The sequence below is a fragment of the Hemicordylus capensis genome, chromosome 2 (assembly GCF_027244095.1).
Source record: "Hemicordylus capensis ecotype Gifberg chromosome 2, rHemCap1.1.pri, whole genome shotgun sequence".
Taxonomy (NCBI): domain Eukaryota; kingdom Metazoa; phylum Chordata; class Lepidosauria; order Squamata; family Cordylidae; genus Hemicordylus; species Hemicordylus capensis.
The window spans coordinates 137468401-137490297 of record NC_069658.1 but is presented as its reverse complement, the minus strand read 5'-3'; the positions used below and the strand labels follow the sequence as shown (position 1 = coordinate 137490297).

Genomic DNA, 21897 nt, shown 5'->3' with positions numbered 1-21897 from the left:
ACCAAGAAAACAATTGGTAACACACTACGCCGTGAAGGACTGAAATCTTGCAGTGCCCGCAAGGTCCCCCTGCTCAAGGCAGCACATGTACAGGCCCGTCTGCAGTTTGCCGATGCACATCTGAATGATCCAGAGGAGAACTGGGCGAAAGTGTTGTGGTCAGATGAGACCAAAATCGAGCTCTTTGGCATCAACTCAACTCGCCGTGTGTGGAGAAGGAGGAATGCTGCCTATGAGCCCAAGAACACCATCCCCACCGCCAAACATGGAGGTGGACACATTATGCTTTGGGGGTGTTTTTCTGCTAAGGGCACAGGACACCTTCACCGCATCGAAGGGACGATGGACGGGACCATGTACCGTCGGATCTTGGGTGAGCACCTCCTTCCCTCAGCCAGGGCATTGAGAATGGGTCGTGGATGGGTATTCCAGCATGACAATGACCCAAAACACACAGCCAAGGCAACAAAGGAGTGGCTCAAGAAGAAGCACATGAAGGTCCTGGAGTGGCCCAGCCAGTCTCCAGACCTTAATCCCATAGAAAATCTGTGGAGGGAGCTGAAGGTTCGGGTTGCCAAACATCAGCCTCGAAACCTTTCTGACTTGGAGAGGATCTGCAAAGAGGAGTGGGACAACATCCCTCCTGGGTTGTGTGCAAACCTGGTGGCCAACTACAAGAAACGTCTGACTTCTGTGATTGCCAACAAGGGTTTTGCCACCAAGTACTAAGACATCTTTTGTGAAGGGATCGAATACTTATTTCCCTCACTACAATGCAAATCCATCGCTGACTTTTGGGCACTGGGCTTTTGAGGGTTTGTTTGTTGTTATTCTGTCTCTCACAGCTACAATAAACCTACCATTCCAATTATAGCCTGGTCATTTCTGTGTCAGAGGGCAAACGGACAAAATCAGCAGGGGATCAAATACTTATTTCCCTCACTGTATATATCTATACATATAATTCTCCTGGGTGTGCCTTTTGAACGTGCGTCCTGGCAGCCCAGCTGATTGGCTGGGCTGCAGGGGCGCCTGATTGGCTAAGGCGCACCCAGGAGAACAGCGGTGGCCATGGCCTGGCTGCGCGGCTGCGGAGGCAAGGCGGCGGGCCAGGCAGCGGGCCCCAGCCCGGCCGCAGATGTGAGGCGGCGGGGGCAGCCCGGCCCGACAGCGTGGTGATGGTGGTGCAGCAGCGGCGGGGTGGGGGCGGCCTGGCCTGGCAGCACGGTGGTGGCGGCGGGCCTGGCTGGGCCGCGGGTCGGCCCGGCCGCGGTGGCGGCAGTCGGCCCGGCCACAGTGGCAACTATGGAAAAAGATTCTTGAAGATGGGCCAGGGGGGATGTGTGGGATGTTGCAAGCCCCGCCCCGCAAGGGTGGGAGGGAAGAGCACGCGACAGGAGCCAATTGGGCCGGCGGGCGCAGCGCCACCGCCGCAAGGGGGAAAAGGGGTGTGTGGAGGGAGGAGGAGGAGGCAGCAGCATGGTGGGGGGGCGAGGCGGAGGGAGCCGGCGGGGGCACGGCTGGCTCTGCCCCCAGTCCCCGAGACGGCGGGGGACGGCTGTGCCCAGCTAGAGGCGCAGATGCGCTGCGCCCGGGCCCACTAGTACTGTATAATACACTAAGATCATACATGGCAAGCCCTGCCCATGCAGTGCTTTACCAATCAGAGATAACCGAACAGAAGCACAGTGGTGATTGGGCAGTGGGGATTCCATATGCAGATAGGGAAGAGGAATGGGCAGGGGGCGAGGAAATCAATAGGGAGGAGGCGAGTGAGAGAGTGAGCAGGGAGTAAGCAAGCGAGTGGTGGGGAGCAAGTGAGCAGCAGGGAACGTGTGAGCAAGCGGTGGGGAGCAAACGAGTGGCATGGAATGAGCAAGTGAACGAGGCAAGTGGTGGGGCAGGGGCGAGTGAGCTGTAGGCAGTATCAGGTAGTTTCCCATTAATGGGATCGCATTAAGTGGTCACAAAATACAAGATACAGCACTGTACTTTAGTCCACACAATTTGTATTTTCTGCATGTTGTGCCAATATGTCTTGGACTGGTCTTAAAATGCAAAGGGGGGTTTTCTTGTAGTGGTGGTGGTTCATTTGTGTGTCTATGTTCGGTTGGGACTGGCCTTAGAATGAGATGGACCACGGTAGCCACCTCAGGAGGCAGATTACTGGGGAGGCTGCTGTCCCACTGCCCACCGCTACCCCAACTGCCTCCCATTGCTGCTTGCCCCCAGCTCTGTTCTGAGTCGTCTTCCTTCCTCAATGAACAGGATTTGAAAAGGAGGAGGGAGACAGAGTAGAAGTAGTATGGAGGAAAGTGGTGGACAACGTTTGGTGTTCTGCCTGAAACCTGAACCAGCACCTGAAATCTGGGCTACTGTTGCGTGTGTTGGTTTTTGCCAGGAAATCATCGACTCTTTAACAAAGGGCAGTGCATTGTGTACTGATCTTTCCTCCAACTTTGTGTTGATTAACAGTGGAGAATAGCTCTCTGGTATCTGGTTCCCTGTTCCATTCTGTTCCCCTTGATCTTTTCATCCTTGGACCTAGAGCAAGATCACCAGCTCAGAAAGTGGTTTTTCTCCCCTCCACCCATCTTTTATTTATATATTTTGGTATGATAGACACTTGTTTTAAATGCTTCGCTCACAATGAAAAATAAAATGCTGATCTAAGTAGATGGAAGATATGTGTGCTGATCAGGTGTAGAATGAACATCTTCTGGTTCCAAAAACCATAGTTAAGACAGATGTTAATATGAGACTGTTTATAGCCAGAATGTGGGGTGGCTTTGGATGGGGAGCAGGTTCAGTTAAAAGTGGGGCAATGTGTTTCTCATTAAAGCTGTTACAGGCTACAGGATGCTTTCAATCTGCCTCGGAGTGTACTGTGTCGCTTAATTCAGGTCAGTCAACTTGCACACCATCATGGTTTTAACTTACCTTATATGGGCACAAAGGGAGCTGCAATTCTATGTACTTTATAAGGCTTTAAGGAGAATTTTTTTAAGACTAGAAACTCGCTGTTGCATGGACAACTGTGGTAGTAAGAAATAGCTCCTGGCTTGTAAATTGGGCTTGGATTTCCTAACAGCCTAACCTCTTGAACCGCATTGGCACTCCTATCCTCAAAGCTATGGAAATGCACATCAATGCCCAGCCAAAGCTTGTAGCTTTTTCATTTAGTCCAGATAATGAAATTAGCTGTCCCTATCTTCTGATAAGCCATTCCCATCCAGCCTTTGAAGAAATGCACTGACATTTTTCCAGTGCTCAATGCAGTTTACCAAGTACAATGTGCCTGAGGCCTTTCAGTTTCTCTCTCTCTCCAAGTACAGACACAGTTTTACATTGCTCAGCAGAAAGGAAATGATGGTTATTTAAAAGTAGTTTGGGTGAGCTGTCTCTCCCCCCCCCTTTTATTTTATTTTTAATTTTTTGCTTTCTTGGAAAAGTTATTGTGCAGTGTCAACTTTGCAAAGGAACCTCAGACAAACTATTTTTGACCATGATGATGGTTTGGGTGTGTGTTTGGCGGGGAGCAGTGTGTTCCCTCTAACAGGGATTCCCAGATGTTGTTGACTGCAACTCCCAGCATCCCCATCTGCAATAGGGATGATGGGAGTTGTAGTCAACAATATCTGGGGATCCCTGTTAAAGGGAACACTAATGGGGGGAGGGGGGGAGAGAGAGAGAAGCAAAATTTACAGCATGATAAAATGTGTAATTGCCACCAAAATCCAATAGCATTTGTTCTAGACGTTTTGTTTCACACATGAACTTTACAGGAGCAATTCCTGTCTGTGAATGCCTGCATGTAAAACAAATTAGAAAGATCAACTTCTGTCAGAGAAATATCAACGCTCAGCAACGTGTTTCCTCTCTTACAGAGCGCTTCTGGAGCTCAGCAGGCAGAGCTGGGAAGCTCCACCCTCTGGCGCAACAGCGCGCACGGAGGAGGACTGGGGGAGTTGCATGTAGGCTTCCATCATGTCCCCATAGAGCCTGCTAACATGCACACTTTCTTAGTCAGCCAATGGCTTTTCTGCTTGAGCCCTTTGTCATGAAACTTGTTCTGGTTAAAATGCTTTTTTGTGTAGAAAGAAACAGAAATTGGGCTCCCCTAGTTCTACTTAGAATGCTTTATTTTAACGAAGGTCTCACTATTTCTTCCTTAGGTGTCCTTTTAACAATGTTATCTTCATGCTAGATCCAGACAGCAAGTACAGAGATTTCCTTGCTAGGTGCACTATTGTGCCCCCCCCCCCCAGTCATTATGAGAAATATCTCCTCTCTCCCCCAGAAACCTGTTTAAGTGCAAGCCTGAGTATCTTTTGGACACATTCCAAGGCTTATGATATGGTGGGGCTGCCTGGTTAAGTCAGCAAAGAGGAGGGGACTTTAAATGATACTGTAACTTAAAATGTACATTTTTATTTGCATCATGTCTTCAGGATGGGATGGGTTTTAAACCTTAATAATTAACTATATTTTCAAAATGATAACTGTGCCCCATTTCACAGAGGAGATCTGGAAGAAAGTTGATTCTTTCGTGGGGAAAAATCTCTTGATGTATCATTTTGCCAGTTTGAAAGTGATTGTGCTGGTGTGGTATATGCTAAAACAGAGGAGGTCTGCAAGTCTGTAGACTCCTATAGCATATTGACTGGTTTTACTGATGAAGACTGTGAGAGGTCAAAACATGTTTGGCCAATAGTTTGTTTCCGGCAAACAGTCTACTTGACTGGAATTGACTGGAATTCACTACCCTATGCCTATTGTCAGTCTCCAGGTTTCACATTCACATTGCATCTTTGATATTGTGTATTATATGATTTGGATCGAAATCCGTTGAGATCCATAAGTATGAGTTCTGTCCCTGTGCAGGGACCACGCTGTAGCCAAGCCGCAGCTTGTCGAAGGCATCCAAGCCCCACCTCCACACGTGCTATTTAAAGGTGGGCTGGGCGCCATGTTCCTCAGTTCTTTTCCGACCGCCTTCGCATTTGGACCTTGGTCTACCGCTTGTTCGTCGGATAAGTTCTTCAGTGGTTTTTCCTTCAGTGAGTTCATCTATATTTTAAAAAGAAGGAAAGAAAGGGTGGATATTTAGTTTTGACCCATTTCTGGCTGATGGACTACGTATGGTGAAATATTGGACCGGCTTTGGCTGACGGACGGCGACTGGCACTTGACCCAGAACGGACCTGACTACGCTTCTCGAATTCTGGAATGGCTGAATGTGCCGCCATTTATGACGAAGTCTTGAGCCCTTCGACGCCTGGTGAGCCAGGCCCATCTACTTCGGCGTCTAAGATTCCTCCAAAGCCAGCCTCGATGTCATCTTCGCTGCCATCTCAGCAAAGGTCTAAGATGTCAAAATCAACTTCGACACCACTTTCAACAAAAGTTGAGACTGTCAACATTAGCGTCGTCATTGAGTCAACACAGACCTAGAATATCAACATCGACGTCCCTCTCAACGTCAGAAGTTCCTAAGCTTACGTTGTCGATGCTGCAAACCCGTCATCCACATGGTGAAGGAACCAGTTCAATGCCAGGAGTCTCGAAGTCAATAAAGCACCGTGCTACCGAGACTCCCACGACACCGCTGAGAAAGAAGTCAAAGACTATCGACCTAACGCGGGAACCGTTAGGTTCACCTTAGGTCACCACCAGCACTTCACGGTCTTCCTTCGACACCGACTTCAAAGTCGAAGGTCTCTCTCGACACCATGCCTTTGGCACCGATACCAACAGAACAGTTGGACACCAACCGCCCGTCAACATTGACGCGTTCGACATTGAGGTTCCCTGTCTCCGGCGCCAACACCAATCTCGTCTTCAGCCCCTTCGACACTGAAGGTTTGACAGGATGCTCCTTTGACATCAGCTTTACACACTCTGGTGCTATCAACTTCAAGACAAGTGTCACCATGATGCCAGGTGCCGATACCGACGTTCGTGAAGGACGCAAATACCAATACTGGCTTAGTCCCGACCACTGCACACACTCTCTTTTTGATTCTGGACTGTTCCTCAAGTACCCCTCTGCTGCCCCCTCAGCGACTACCATGGGTACCTGTTCCCCAGGAGGGCCATATGTTTACCAGATGGAAAAAATCCTGGAAGCCTTTTACTCCAAGGACATACACTCCAATTGCTTCATCTCTGGCAGTGACCACCTTGACTGACCCTGCTACCCAAAGTGAGTCCATTTCTTGTACTTCCAAAGCATCGCAAACCTCTTCTCTCTCTATGATGTCACGGGCCACTCAAACTACATCTCCACTCTTCAGGTCCATAAGCACCCAGACAGGTGCTTTGCCTCCCCCACAAAACACTACTGTGGAGACTCAGACATGTGTCCCATCTTCTCTGCTTAGATCTGCCTTGGAAAACTATGGTTCCTCTGATTTTGAATCTGATCCAGAGGATGCAGACAGCTTAGTGGATCCCCCCACTGACGTCCCTCCATCCACTTATGTTTCCCCGAATGAAGAAATGAAGGCCTATCACAAACATGTGCAGGCCATGGCGGAAGCACTGGGTTTGGACTTGCATTTGGAATTGTCAACAATAGATGACCCAGTATACAATTTCATGGCCAAATCTCAGGCCACTCAGCCCGTGGCCTTGCCCATGCTCCCGGTGATCACCAGAGTGGCAAAATGTGCCTGGGGAGTGCTTCATACATCTGCTCCCACATCCCAAAGACTCGAAAGCCTATATCACATTCAGGAGGACAACACTTACCTTCTAAAACACCCAGCTCCTAATTCCCTTGTAATCGATTGTGCTACCTCTTCAAAAACGGGAAAGGTGCCACATCACACCATCTGATAAAGAAGCTATAAAATTGGGGTTATTAGGCAGAAAGGTTTACTTCACCTCCTGCCCGCCAATAAAGTGGCAAATTACTCGGCACGTATGGCCAAATAAAACCACAGCCTATGGGAATCTCTTCAGGGTGACTTGGACAACTTATCCCCTGAAGATTTCAAGAAGAAGTTCCAGTTAACCCTGGAGAAATCGGCTGACTTAACCAGACAGCAGTTAAGTATTGTTAAGCATCTCACGGAGTCAGAGTCTTGTTCCCTGACTGCTGCTTTGACTTTGCAGAGACACACATGGCTGAGATCTACAAACCTTCAGAGCGACATGAAGAAGAAAATTGAAGGTCTGACCTTTGACAGAACTGGCCTTTTCAGTGAGTCAACAGATGCCACCATGGAGCAACTTAAAAAATCTAAGTTCACAGTGAAAACGTTCACCTCGGCTGCTTCTACCTCCACATACACCCTGAACTACCGTTCCTATTACGGCAAACAGAGGCTTCCCTTTAGGCAGCAAGATCGCCGTGACTACAGGAAGCAGTATAACCCCTACCATAAATGTCCTTACCAAAGTAAAGCCAAAAGCCACTCAGTCCCACCATACCAAACAACCAGAATTGCAGAAGCGTCTTTGAAGTTTGGGACCTCCCACCAACACTGGACTTCCCCCCAATCCCACCTGCAGGGGTCTTAACATCTTGGCAAGCGAATACCATCACCGACCCAGCATTGCCACGCAGTTCCATCAAGCTGGCACGCCATACCCCTGCATGGCATCGGGAATAACATCGGACCCCCAGGTCCTGAAGATCATATCCTCAGGATATGCCATAAAATTCAAGATGACCTCTCACTTTACGGGAATGAGGTTCACTCCACCATCCTTAGCATTACAGGAGGAGGTGGAGGAACTGTTGGGGAAGGGTGCAATCACCCCGGTGTCATGGGTGCACAGGCAGGAAGGGTTCTACGCCTGCTGCTTTCAGATCCCAAAGCAGGATGGGGGCATCCGCCCCGTAATGGACCTAAGCCATCTAAACAAACTGATCCATGTCAGATAATGTCATATGATGGCGTTGCAGGAGATACTACCACTTCTCCACCAAGAGAAGTGTCTTGCAATGCTGGATTTGAAAGATGCCAACTTTCATATCAACATAAGAGAACATCACAGGAAGTACCTACGTTTCCCTGTAGGCCACCAAGTGTACCAATACAATGTCTTACTCTGCAGATTTTCCACTGCCCGAAGGGTTTTTACCAAATGTATGCCAGTAGTAATTTCCCATCTGAGGACAAAAGGCGTTGCTATTTACCCATACTTGGACGACTGGCTTATGACATCCAGGGACCGAGACGAGTTACTTTCTTAGATCCAGTATGTTCTGACTGTCCTCCAAGACCTGAGAATCCAAGTCAATTGGAAAAGTTCCCACCTGGAACCCGTGTTCGCTATCACCTATATAGGGGCAGTGTTGAACACGATATCCCAAAGGGCATACTTACCAGAAGAAAGGTCCAACTGCATCAGAGATCTGGTGCAGGTCTTCCAACAACATCACATACAGCCAGTTCAGTTGATACAGCGACTGCTCAACCTTATGGCATCCTGCAATACAGTGATACATTACGCACGTCTGAAAATGTGGAAACTACAACTATGGTTACTGTCAGTTTTCCATCCCAACAGAGACAGTCAGCGGGAACATCTGGAGCTGCCACCACAAATTCTACGATCACTGTCATGGTGGTCAGACAGCCGGAATCTCCTAGAGGAAGTCCCGCTCCAGACGCCATCTCCATCAGTTTGGCTGATGACAGACGCACCATTGCTAGGGTGGGGTGCCCATTGTGAATGTCATCAGATATTCTGGCAATATGGCAAATGGACCCCTCACCAGGCTCAGTTGCATATCAGCTTCCTGGAGTTGCTAGCCTTCTTCCAGGCACTACAGGCTTTCTTGCCACTGATACAAGGCAAAGTTGTCCAAATATAATTGGACAATACAACAGCCCAAGCTTACATCAACCATCAAGGTGGGACTGTATCTTGAAGCTTGTATGCCCTCAGTGTTCAGCTGTGGCACTGCTGTGTCCGTCACCAAGTATCCCCAATGGCAATCCACATCAAGGTCCTGGAGAATGTCCTAGGAGACGATCTCAGTAGGGTGTTTGTTCAACACCAACAACATGAATGGGAGCTCAATACAATATACATTGCTCCCCTCTTCGACCACTGGATGGAACCCTCCATAGACCTGTTTGCAACTTCAATAAACACGAAGTGCTCCCACTTCTGCTCAAGGGCGGGACATGATTGACAGTCACTAGGGGACGTGTTCCAGCTGGATTGGTCTCTAGAAACCCCTCACATGTTTCTTCCACAACCACTAATAAGTTGATTTGTTGCTTGTCTGCTAGCCACCCCAACATCTTGCATCCTTATGACCCCATGGTGGCCCAGACAACCATGGTTTCCCCAGCTACTCAGACTGTCAGAGAACTATTATCATATTAACATTGATGAACTCACCTGCTTACCTGAATGGTTGTCATTCACGGTGGTTGTCCAAGAACTGAGGAACATGGCGCCCAGCCCGCCTTTAAATAGCACACTGTAGGTGTGGAGGCAGGGCTTGGACGCTGTCGACAAGCTGCGGCTTGGCTACTGCGTGGTCCCTGTGCAGGTGCAGAACTCATACTTATGGATGTTGATAGATCTCTTCCAGACATAAGTTACAGGTGAGCAACCTGGGGTTTTTTGTTTTGTTTTGTTTTGTTTTTGGTGGGGTTTTTTTAAACTTGTAAACTTGGGAAGATATTATTTTATTACTTTTTGATATTTTCATATTATTATTTCTACAGATATCATGGTTTGTTTATATAATTTTGTACTGGTTTGAAGTATTTTGCCTATTGTGTTGGGGCCAGGCCACTGTTGCTGTCAGTTTTATGAAGTACTGTTCACATTAAAAGTAGTACAGCATAGAAACATATCAATAAGTGGCAGGTTTAGAATGCAGCTTGTGGAAAGTGGTGGCTGTGTAGCAGAATGGAGGTGAAGTGCCATATGCATGAGCATTCTTTGCAAAGTCTCTGCTTCTCTAGAACGGCTGACTAATGAAACTTCTCCCACCATCTCTTTTTGCCCCAACAGAAGAGCGAGTGGTTCCCATCGAGGTGTGCCGTTCCAAGCTGTCCAAGTATTTGCAGGGAATCGTTTTCCGCTGTGACAAGTGTACCTTCACGTGTTCCAGTGATGAGAGCTTACAGCAGCACATAGAGAAGCACAATGAGCTCAGGCCTTACAAATGCCAACTCTGCTACTATGAGACCAAGCACACGGATGAGCTGGATACTCACCTTCGAGATGAGCATAAGGTGAGTTTGGGCCAGCTCTTGTGTACCTGTGCCAGTACACGTGCTAGAGTGCAGATTTTCTCATAGCACCAGAAAAAGTGCCATTATACTCATATATATTAGGAAAATATTTCTTCAAAACATAACCAACTTAGGGAGTTCAGCAGATGTGGTAGTGACCACTAGCTTAATATGCCTTTTAGAAGGACTTGGACAAATTCAGGGAGGATGGGTTTATCAATTGTTGTTGTTGTGTTGTTGTTGTTAACCATGATAGCTGGTTGGAACCTGCATGTTTCACACAATACCAAATGCTGGGGATGAACAAGGGAGGACTCCTGTGATGAACACACAATAATGACCGTTTTAAGCTTTCATGCAAAAAATTATTTTCAGTTTTATTTTATTTGAGGGACAAGATATTTAAAGTCCAAGTTTGCAGCCACATAACACCCTGATAAATATCCATTCTGTTCTTCTGTGGCAATTCTTCCATAGCTTGAGGTGGATACAATTATGTATTTCTTGCCCTAGCCCAAACTATTTTGTCATTGTTTACTCAGCATACGTTTTACCCAAGGGTTCCACAGAATTTGGCTGCCAATCAAATTTATAGCTTATGTATCAGTTATGAAGTACCTCCCAATAACTGTTAAGCATTATTAATGAGTGAATATGTACACATAGGCAACAGATGGGCTTGGTGCAGACCTGGTTTTTAATGGGCTAAATATGGGCACAATTCATAACCAGTCCTGTAGGCTTAGTGAGGTGCTTTGTCAAACAAATGGCAAATATTGTGCTCAGTTAAATAGTGGAGGGAGGGGGAGAGGATCCTATAGACATCCTCAGCCCAGATGCAAAGCAGTTGCTTTCTTCCTCCTCCCTGCTCCCTTTCCTGCTGACTGGCCGCACTCATTTGCTTCCTGCTGCTCTTCTCCCAGCTCTCTCCCAGCCCCATATCAAGAATTGGCATTCTTGCACACATACAGCAGAGCCAGAATCTCTCAGGACTAGACCACTTTTGAAATTTCACTGCCTCTCCCCCTTATGGATGTAATCAACGGTACCACCAATGGTGTACAACAGTACAGTAATTCTGGGTGGAAGCCATCTATAGGGGTTCACTACTAGGACTCTCAAAAGCCCCTTTGCCACACATGGATGGCATGGATTCATTTTGAAAATCACATCTGGGGAGATATGAGCTGCTTCTTGCTGATTGATCCACAAAATTCAATACCAAGAAACATGCCCTGTTCTCACACTGCTCCATAGAACACCATCAGTATTGACCCCCTGCCATCCACCTTTTGTTGTTTTTGGTAATGCCCTCCTCTGCTCTTTTATGGTTGTGTCCCTGATCAGCATTTCTGTGCTTTTGGTTCCTTGCAGCCCTCCAAGATGGGGGCAAAAGCAACTGCTTCCAGATTAATCTATTTCTCTTTATGTCCTATTTAACATGTTAGGAGTCTCAAATCTCTCCGTACATGGAGAGTCATGCTGTTGCAAAATCTGAGAAGCCCCCTTTGCTGTATGGTAAATGAAAAATTAAAAGTATATATGATGTATAGGTTGAGAAGTCTAAATAAATGAGGTTCCACTGTATTGTCTCCTTCTCCAAAGGTGAGTCGCAATTTTGAGCTGGTTGGACGGGTTAACTTAGATCAGTTGGAACAAATGAAGGGGAAAGAGGAGAGTTCCAGCAGCGATGAGGAAGAAAAGGAAGAGGAGATGAGTCCGAAGACTGAACAGAGAGGTCAGTATTGTTGTCTGCTGACAACGTAATGCTGCATCCAGCCAACCTCAAAGAGCAACATTTTTAACTTGCCGGAATTTTTCTTCAGGAACACAGATATGCAGCCGCAAAGGCAGATTTTTTTTTAGTTGTCAAGCCACTCTGCCTTCAGGATTTTTAAAATGGTTCTTCTCTGTCTCCAGGAGATAGTTAATTGCTAGTTAACAAGGAAACAACTGGACCACACGGAAAACCTCACAATAGCCTTAAAAGTTTTGGTTCTCACCCTACAGAATTCTTCTGAAATGAGCAGTCTGGGATCTTGGCCTAATTCAAGGTTTCAACTAATATGAAGATGTAAAATAAAGATGGCTTAAGTCCTGGCTAATACAATACCATAAATGTTCTGTGCCTGCCTAACACTTTCTATATTTTGTGCCTGCCTACAATTCTTATATTTATTTCATAGTGCCTGCATCAAACGTTTAAGCACCTGCATGACCAAGCATCCATCATTTTTTCTAGTTCTGAATTACAAATAATTTAATTTAAAGCAATTTGCGAGGGGGAATGGGAAGACCAGATGGCTTTATGTGTTTATAACTAGAATCTCACCTACAAACCCGTGACATAACTACTTAAATATATCTGGGACAAGCTGAAAACATTTTCAGTTAGAAGCAGATGGGGGAGAGAAGCTCACATCCAAAACTAACCAAACAACCCATGGGGTAATGGGAGGTATAATCTAGAGGTATCTGCTTGGTAGGTATCTGCTTTGAGGACTGGTCATCCACCTCAACCTCCCCTTGCTGAAGCTTTGCCACCCTGGACCTTTGAGTTCTGCCTTGAAAGCCTTTGAGTGAGAAGCAAGTCAGAGCCACACACACAGCCTGGCCTTCTGGTGGCCCCTAACCCTGCTTCTCTGTCTGAAGATGCATGTGCAGCTGATTGCTGTGCTTGCTGACCCTGTGCACTCATGTAATCTCCCACAGTCCCAAACTGGGAGCTGATTGACTACAGCCAACCTTTATGGCTACTGCAAGTATAAATGTTCATATTCACAGGGATAACAGACACTATGGTATGTGTCCTGTTTCATAATAGTTTTTATATATCACTTCCTTAGCATTCAGGTTGCTTCACATATATTATTTGAGCAGAGGCAGCTCCCCCATGAGGCAAAGTGAGGTAATGGCCTCAGGTGGCAAGGGCGCCACATGGTGGCAAGTGTGGGGACCCTGTCCTGTCCCAGACCTGCTGCCCACTGCCATTACCCCATCCCTTTTTTCTTCTCACTGGCCCCGTCCCCTCCTCACTGGTTCCAATGCTGCTCTCTTCCTGCTCACCCTCCACACCTTTGGTGCACCAACAAGGGGGGAAAGGGGCAGTGAGGTGGGGGGCATGGCTGGCAAGAAAGCCAGGAACAGAGCCAGCAAGGGGGCAGAATAGTGTCAGTATCAGCTCTGGCCCAGGGGTGAAGCCAGCAAAGGGGGCAAGGCAGCCCAGAGCATTCTCCTTAAGCAACGAAAGGCAACAAGCCAGTGCGGTATCTCAGTAATCTTTACAGTCTTGTAAAGTAGGTCAGCATTATCCCCATGTTGTAAATCAGGGGTTGAGAAAGAGGGCCACTTATTTGTTTTATTTATGTAGTGTAGTTTAGTGTAGTACAGTACAGTATATTTATAACATATTTGTATACTGCCCAAAATGCAAGTCTATGAATTCACTTAGTGAATTCATAGCAGAAGAAAATCACACTCTTGGTCCAGAAGACCTGCTGTTGGTCCCATCACTTCATAAATGTAGAATCATGGAGTTGGAGGGGTTTTGAAGACCATCTTGTCCAGCCCCCCACCTTTGGGCATTTAGGTTCCATATCATGGCTAATAGGCTTTGACAGTTATTTCAAACTCGCCTATTTCACCTCCACTAGCATTTTCTAGAACAAACCATTTTAAAAATATATTTCAAAGCTGATGTGGAGTGGGAGTGAAATAATCAAATTGTGTAAAAACATGCTAATTAAAGTAAATGCATGCAAATATGCTCACTCTGTATAATTCATTTTCAATAGTAGAATTTGGAATTTTGTGCAAAACTCCAAATCCTTCCCCTCCCCATGCTTTGGCAAATTTATTCTGTTTGAGGACCCAACAGTAAGATATTTAAGTGATAAACATCAGCATTTTGTGAAAGATCCTTTTAACATAAATAACAAGTTTATAAAATGATTTATGCTCCTTGATAGTTTTAACAATCAATGCATGGGGAAAGCCTTTGGGCAGATAGTGATGGTCTCTCATCCCAGCATTGAAACTGCCCAGAGAAAAGAAGGGGTGTGTGTGTGTGCGCGTGCATGAGAGAGAGAGAGACTGTCAGCATCTTAAGTTGGCTCATGAGCAGTATACATTATAATAAAATGTGGAAATGAGGCAAGCAAAGATCAGGAGTAAATGAAGCAAAATCCCCATTTCTTTCATTATGTACTTTAAGAGGACTCGGGGAAGGCAAAAGCATTGGCATTCTGTTGTTTTCTTGCTCAAGATAATCCCTGCTAAAGAATTAATGCATGGAGCAGATGGTGCCGTCTCATTTTCAGTGAAAAGAATCAAGCGAGATAGTCCAAGCAATTATTTTTAATGGCCTGTGTGGCGATCATCTTAATTTTGTGAGAAAACGTTTCATCTTTTGTTTAGTGGCCTGCTCTCTTGTTTGCACAGGGCCTGCATTTCAGCTACATGGAATGCCCACAGTGCCTTCAAGGTGCGGAGACCGTTCCGTTATACCAGCAGGGCACGATCTAGCCAAGTATAATCACTTCTAAGTCCTATTGATTTCAATGGGAGTGATTTAAGCCCGTGATTAGTTGTTTCCCATTGGAATCAATGGGTCTTAGAAGTCCTTAAACTTTGGCTGGATAATGCCCACCATTTTTATTGGCAGAGCATAGTCAGGTTAATGAAGCATTTTGTTTAAGTCTACCATACACAAGAAACATCTTGTGTATAGGTAGAATCCATAAATCCAGGGGAAAATGACTGCAATCGACATCTGAAGTGATACCCATTCAGTTCAGTCAATTGGGATGGTGCTCTGAAGTTTCAGGGCTCACAACAGCCATACCAGCAGCTGCCTCTCGCTTTTCAAATTGTCTTGTTGCCTAAAGGTTCTTTTTTTGGTGGGAGGGAATGTGTGCATGTACTGTACAAGAAAAATCAAATACTTTCTCTTTTCCCCCAAGCCAACTCTAGAACTACATCTACACTGAGAATTACAGCTAATGTAAAGCCCGTACGTGTGAGAGTAGCTTCAGATGTTATAACAAGGAAAGAAAACAGGAAGTGTGTACACCTCATGCTTCCTGTTCGTCTGCATCTCTGTATTGTGCAAAATCAATCTTTTGCATCTTTCACACAAACAAGCTGGTTATGGCAATGAGAATCCTCTATTATACACAAGATGGAGATGCAAGGAGCAGAACGTGCCAGACATTTGCATATCCTGTTCCGTTTATATTACTCTAATGTCCAAAAGCATTCTCAGAGTGCTGATTATTCTGTGTTTGAGACCTTTAGCCTCACGTTTTGATAAGAATAACAACTCTCGGGATTTATTCGGAGCAAACTAGTAACAGTTAAAGCAGTTTAGCTGCGGTAGTGAAAATGTAGCCTTGCACCTAGAGGAGTCTTTTTTTAAGATTAAGGTGAAGGATAATTTAAAATAGCGGTATGGAAATGTAGACTTGAAATGAGTAATTAACTGGTTACATCTGGAAGTGGAAGACAAGTTGTGTGAGACTGAAAGGGTGTATATATGAATTGAAATATTTTCCAAATATTAAATACTTCTCAGATTTATTAGATAATCGTTACCATGTGTGCCTAAATGAGAGCTTCTGAGTGTCCTTCTTCCGTAATAGATGCAAATTTGCATATAATTTAGTGGTATCCTCAGCTTGAGAGTATTGGTACTAATTAATGCAGTTCTGCACTAGGGATATGTAGGATTCCCTTTCAGGGCTGTGTTTTGAGTTTTTGTTTGTTTTTGGTTTAAAGAGGAATTTTTTTAAAAAATTTTTGGTGTATTTCAAAATTTGTGTGTTTTTGTAAAATAATCTTATTTTGTGTTTTTTCTTAAGAGAAATATGAAAACTACTACTGAGAGCTGAAATATGTTTTGTTTTCCTGTAGGGTCCATGAGATTCTCGGAGAATGGACCTCCAGAAAAACGTTTCCCATGTGAATTTTGTGGTCGATCATTTGCAGAGGGCTCCGAGTGGGAACGGCATGTACTGAGGCATGGCATGTAAGTTGGTCTAAGAGGTGCTGCTCTATACAAATAAAGACAATAATGGTTGCCCGTTCCTCATTTCAACCATCCCAATATATATGCCATCTAATGGCAAAGCAGGGAAATGACTTGCCTAGTGAGCAAGAGGTTGCTGGTTCGAATCCCTGCTGGTATATCGGGCAGCTGCAATATAGGAAGATGCTGAAAGGCATAATCTCACACTGTACAGGAGATGGCAATGGTAAACTACTCCTGTATTCTACCAAAGACAACCACAGGGCTCTGTGAGTGCCAGGAGTCGACACCAACTCAAGGGCACAACTTTACCTTTACTTTAATATAATATATATGAAGAAATGATAAAACAAACAAGTCATAAAAGAGTCCATTCCAACACAGAAATTACTGGCACCCAGAATATACTATTATTGTTATGATTGTTATTATTTTCTATACCTCTTTTCAATAAAAGTTCTCAAAGTAGTTTCCATAACAAAAGGGATGAAAAGATTGTTTCCTCTCCCAAAGAAGCAGCAGCCCAAGCAACCTCCTCTTAACAAGAATCGCTTCATTCCCATTATTCAAAAAGAAGTCAGTCTTCTGTCATTCTGGCCAGCATAATTTTCCTTCCAAAGAGGGATGAAAGGTTTTTTCTTAATTTTTACCTAGTGCCTTTTTCCAGTGTGGAAATGCTTGACTTAACAAGCAGAAGTTTTGAATCCCCGCTGGTAGCAGCAATATAGGAAGATGCTGGAAGGCATCATCTCATACTGCACGGGAGGAGGTAATGGTAAACCCCTCCTGTACCAAAGAAAACCACAGGGCTCTGTGATCACCAGGAGTCAAAATTGACTTGATGGCACACTTTACCTTTACCTTTTTCTTGGTGCAGATAATTTAAAGCACACACAGTCCTCATCATGGAACCCTTCTGTATCTTTGCAGGGCATTCTTTTCTCTAGACAGTGTTCCTGGGGCCACAGTGTTTTTTTCTTACACAGTCCGAACTCCTTCAGATATGGTGGATCCTTAAAGCCTAACATTAAATTATGATGATCTTGGGGCATCGTAACGTCTTAACAAATGTATGGTGGCATATGCTTCTGTGGATTAGAGCCCACTTCATTTGGTGCATGGAGAAGTCACCTAAGTGGTAACGTCTGTTCTGAGTTCAAAGACAAATGGGATTAACGAAGTGTGGTCAGTCGAGCAATGCAAGATAGCAGTGGGTGTGTCACAGTATTATGCAGAGCACAAGTGAATGAAGAATCAAATGCATACAAGATGCAACCAGGGTGAATGTGGCCAGTTCTTATGTAGCTGCCGCTGAGGATGAATAGGCCAAGCTACTGCAAAAGTAAAGAGGGACAATTACTTTCTAGTGAGTTAAACATTCCTAGGATTTACTGAGACCAAATTCTGCACTGTCAGTTTTGCTAATAAGTTTCAATTTGGCAGTTTCATGCTGGATTCACCCTTTTAGCCATTTTTGCCCGGAGTATGGTGACTTTCAGGTCTGCTACAGAATATCCTGGGAAGTTGAAATGAGGTCCCACTGGTTTCTTTGCCTATTTATAGTGCTGGTAGTAGAGAGTTTGTCGCATTTGTTTGTGCTCTGCATCATACTGCAATGCATGTATGGATAGCTCTTGCTTGACACTTTGGCCTAACTTTGTACAACAACATTTTCCCATTTTTATTCTATTCTGGGGTGTCTATGGGTGATAGGTTCTATCACCAAAAGCTTATGCCACAGTAATACATTTGTTTATGGTACCACAAGATTCTGTGTTTGCTGCTTCAGGCTAATATGGCTGCCCCTCTAGGACATTGGTGCTGCAATATAGCTTCTTAGTTATGGCTCACACGTGCTCAAGTCTGGCTTGGCCATTTCATGCAAATCCCATCGAGAGGCATTGGAAATGTGTAATGGCTCTGTATCTAAATGTCTCATTCTCTACTGGCTGGATTTCCAGGGCTGTGAATGAAACTAAGCGGGCGATCAGCGAAGCTGGCCAGCCAAAAGAGGACACAGAAGAGAATGTTAAGGTACTGTTGGCAGAAGAGATGGAAAGCAGCACGAAAATAGTGGTGGACTTTCCCCACAAGAATGAAACTGCCATCTGTATTGCTGCTGCTGCTGATAAATCACTCCAAGAGAATGCAGAGGCCACAAGCGAATGAGCACCTGGTGTGATTTCAAACAACCTACTTGAACAGTGATGGATGGGAAGGGCTGGGGAGGGGGACAAGGAAGAATCAAAGCTGCTTTTAGGACTGAATGATCTATTTTCAAAGCACTGGTACCTGTGTGCGTGTGTGTATGTGTGTCTGCGTGTGCGTGTGCGTGTGTGTGTGTACATATATTAAATTTATTTAATTGAGGACGACAAAATATGTGACTCTATTACATCTCTGCAACTCTTCTGGATCTTGACAATGGGAAGTTACATTCAAATGAACTTAAGAAGCAGACTCCCCAACGTTCTCGCATTATGCCAATGTGCTTTGCCATGAAGACTTTGGATTGTTTCGAGAATGGAAGAGTCATGAGGATGGAAGAGTGTAGGGGACAACGTTCAGCGCACAAATGTGGGCGCAGTTTTTTTCTAGTTTTAATATACATATTACGCTTTTCCAGACTGACTGACTGACTTGCTTTAGAAGAACAAGAAAACAAAAACAAAATTTAAAAAAACTGATTTTGCTTAAAACAGTCACCTGTTTCCTAGTACCTCAGAATTAACCAAGGGAAATAAAAAAAAAAATACAAATCTCTGCATTTGTCAGTACTACCTGTTGTCATTGTGGTTAAATGTAGAGAGAGACTGCTGGGCAAGATGGTGAATGGAAGAAAAAAACCACAAAGTTTTAAAAGAAAGGAAAACAAAATTGTGCTCAAAATCCCCATGGGGGTTTTATTTCTTAAAATACTGTGATTTTTTTAATTATTTTAGTAAAAAAAAAAATACAAAAAAGAGAGAGAGAATTCCTAGATACCTGTCTGTGAGTTGTCATCTTTTATTCCAGGTAAGCTGTTCATTAGCGTTCAGCTGTGATTTTAGGGGTTGTTTTTTGTTTTTTTTTAAATAGACTCATGTGACTGACTATGTGCCGTTCTTGTTTTGCCCCATGTCTACATTCGCTCAGCCTGAGGGATTACAAATACAGCACAATTTAAGTTTTTTTCATGTAAAGTAATGTTGTTTCCCCACCCTGGCCTCTTCACCCACCCAGGAGACTTGGGATTGGGATGAGGGATTAGTCCTTGTGAATAGAATGTTTCTTTTTTTTAGTTTTAAACATGTGGAAATAGCAAAGAAGTAACTTTTTTAAGAAAAGGAAAAATGAAAAAACCCATTAAACTAAAGAACCAAACTTACAGCACAGCTATGCAGGTTGTGGACCAATCAAATGGGTCCTCATAATCATTCTGTTGCTTGTCAAATTGAACATCTCTCACTGGTTGTTATTTTGGTTATTAAGAACAGTTGCCTTTTTTTTTTTTTAAGTATATGGTGTGTCTTGTTTTGATGCAATGGGGGGAGGAGGGAGGGAGCTGATAAATGTATCGTTCTGCAAGCTTGCAGTGACCCAGTTCCATACTATTTGGAGCCTGGAGATCCACTCTTTGTGGATTTCGAGGTGGGAGTTCAACTGTTTGGATCGCCTCCCATTAGCTCTTTGCATGAGGGGAAACAACGTAGCATAAATAGGAATCTGTACACATGGAGACTGAGCTTCTGTTACTTCTTCTTGCAAAGGTCTTAGGATGTTTTGCATGAACATGGAACAGAAGGTCCAGCCCCATGGGTAATGAGCTGATTGTGAACAAAGGGGTTTCTTTCCAAAAAGTAGTAAGTACTTGGCTGAAACCTAGTTTTAGAAATGCATGTGTCTTTTTGGGTTGGTTTTTCTTTTTCATTTTTTGTTTGGGCGCCTTTTTTATTTTAGTTTTTGAGGGTGGGGGTTGGGGTGGGAGAAAGGAAGCTGCTGAGAAGTCAGTGTCCAACAGAACTTCTCATCAAAATGATGACAAGAAAAAAAGAAAAAGAAAAGAAAAAGAATACTGTCACATTTGTGGAATAAGTGCTACTTGGAAAGCATGGTGTTTTGATTTTGAGGATTCATATTTTGTGGGGATGGGTTTTTTTTTTTATTTGGAGGGGGGAGAGTCATGTGGAAAACACATTGGAAGGACAAGTATAAATACACATTTTGTGTCTGAATGTTTTTGGGGGTTTTTTTGTTTTTTTTTTAATTGGCCTCATTTCAAATGTATTTAAAGAGTTCCATACCTGGATTGGGTGTTTGTAATGGTTACCAAAAATTAAAAAGTGGAAAAAAAAGAAATAAATGATTGTGACATGCTTTTATCACTACTTTATTTTTCAAATAACATGTAAATATTGTAATCCATTGGATTTGTTTTGTTTTTGCTAACCTGTTAATAAATATATGGGACCATTATCCTTTTTAACAAGTCTAGAATGTCATATTTTTTTCCTTGTGTTTTTTTCCTCCCTAATGTATACCTTGATATATTGTGGACACACATTTTAGATGCATTATTATGATTCTGTTGGCTGTAATGATGACCTAGGATTGAGAATAACATTTTTTTTCCATTTGTTTAATTTATACAGAGGATTTTTTCAGAGTTTGACAGAAGGAAATAAATAGCAAAATGATAACCCACTGGCTTCAGAACTCAGTATTTCCTAATTAAAATTAACTACTGCTCAGTGTTTGGCGGGTGAGGAGTGGAAGTTCTGAAATGTTGCACTGATAACTTTTTTTAAGGCAAAAGAAAACGAATAAAGAATTTTCAAAAGTGAGTGTGTGTATGGTTCTATCCAAATGAGAATTTAAACTCCCTTGCCTGTTTCCTTTTGAGCCTTATTTCAAAACACAATAATTTGGGTGGTGAAGTTTCTTGTATTTCTTGTAAATCAGTCCTGAAAGGCAAGGACTGTTGGCACTTTTGGTACTTTTCATGGGTTGCTGCTCTTGTTTTCTTTCTAAAAACAATTCTCACTTTTCTTACAATAAGTAAAAGCAGCAATAAAACCTTACATGACATGATCCAGCCAGAATTAAATCTTTCAAAGGTTACCATCTGATGTATATTTGCTTGTAAGTAAATTATATTAAACTTGGTGGAATTTGCTTCTACATAAATATGTTTAGGATTGGGCTGTTAATTAATTTTCATTTCCCACTGAATTCATTGAAACTAGGAAATTAAGCACTTCTTCTTAACTGTGACTAGATCACATTAAAAATAAAGACTAAAGCATGCAATAATTTCATATTCAATTTAAATTAATAAAAATCCAAATTACTGGCTCAGATCTGGATTACTGAAGTGGGCACATAACATGAGCTTTGTGCCTTCTTTGGAGGACTAGAACTAGTTGCACATTGCCCAATGTGCAGAGGAGAGGGCAAATTTTGCAGTTCCTACCTTTTACCCTATAACTGATTTTAAAAAAATATGGCCCTGAGGGTCATGCAGACCTCAGGAATATATTACCTTGTGTCACAGAGTGCTTCCAGGGGAAGGAGCAATGAGGGGTTGAATGTAGCTATTCTGGGAGGAAGTCCCAGGCATAAGAAGTTGAAATGGAGAATGGGAAAATTTTTAAGAGAGGAAGAAATGGGCTGGATAAA

General features: G+C 43.8%; 2 protein-coding genes across 11 annotated transcripts in view; both read left to right on the top strand.

The window, feature by feature from the left end:
* Positions 1 to 21062, top strand: part of ZNF462 (zinc finger protein 462) — a 170428-nt gene extending 149366 nt beyond the window's left edge. For 9 of the 10 annotated variants that reach the window (XM_053296025.1, XM_053296021.1, XM_053296020.1 and 6 more), the window contains 4 exons: positions 9991 to 10214; positions 11820 to 11952; positions 16125 to 16239; positions 18201 to 21062. In XM_053296025.1, the coding sequence (XP_053152000.1) occupies positions 9991 to 10214; positions 11820 to 11952; positions 16125 to 16239; positions 18201 to 18408 (680 nt within the window). In that variant the 3' untranslated portion in view covers positions 18409 to 21062. The remainder of the gene's footprint in view (positions 1 to 9990; positions 10215 to 11819; positions 11953 to 16124; positions 16240 to 18200) is intronic. The other variant, XR_008316128.1, reaches the window with a different exon arrangement.
* Positions 1507 to 9979, top strand: LOC128344932 (uncharacterized). The gene is made up of 2 exons (XM_053296026.1): positions 1507 to 2903; positions 3888 to 9979. The coding sequence occupies exon 2, from the start codon at positions 7777 to 7779 to the stop codon at positions 8686 to 8688; it is 912 nt and encodes a 303-aa protein (XP_053152001.1). The 5' UTR covers positions 1507 to 2903; positions 3888 to 7776; the 3' UTR covers positions 8689 to 9979.
* Positions 21063 to 21897: the final 835 nt, after the last annotated feature.

Bases quoted from the DNA above. Each gene is read 5' to 3' on its own strand.
- LOC128344932 (XM_053296026.1), top strand. From the start codon at position 7,777: ATGGGTGCACAGGCAGGAAGGGTTCTACGCCTGCTGCTTTCAGATCCC.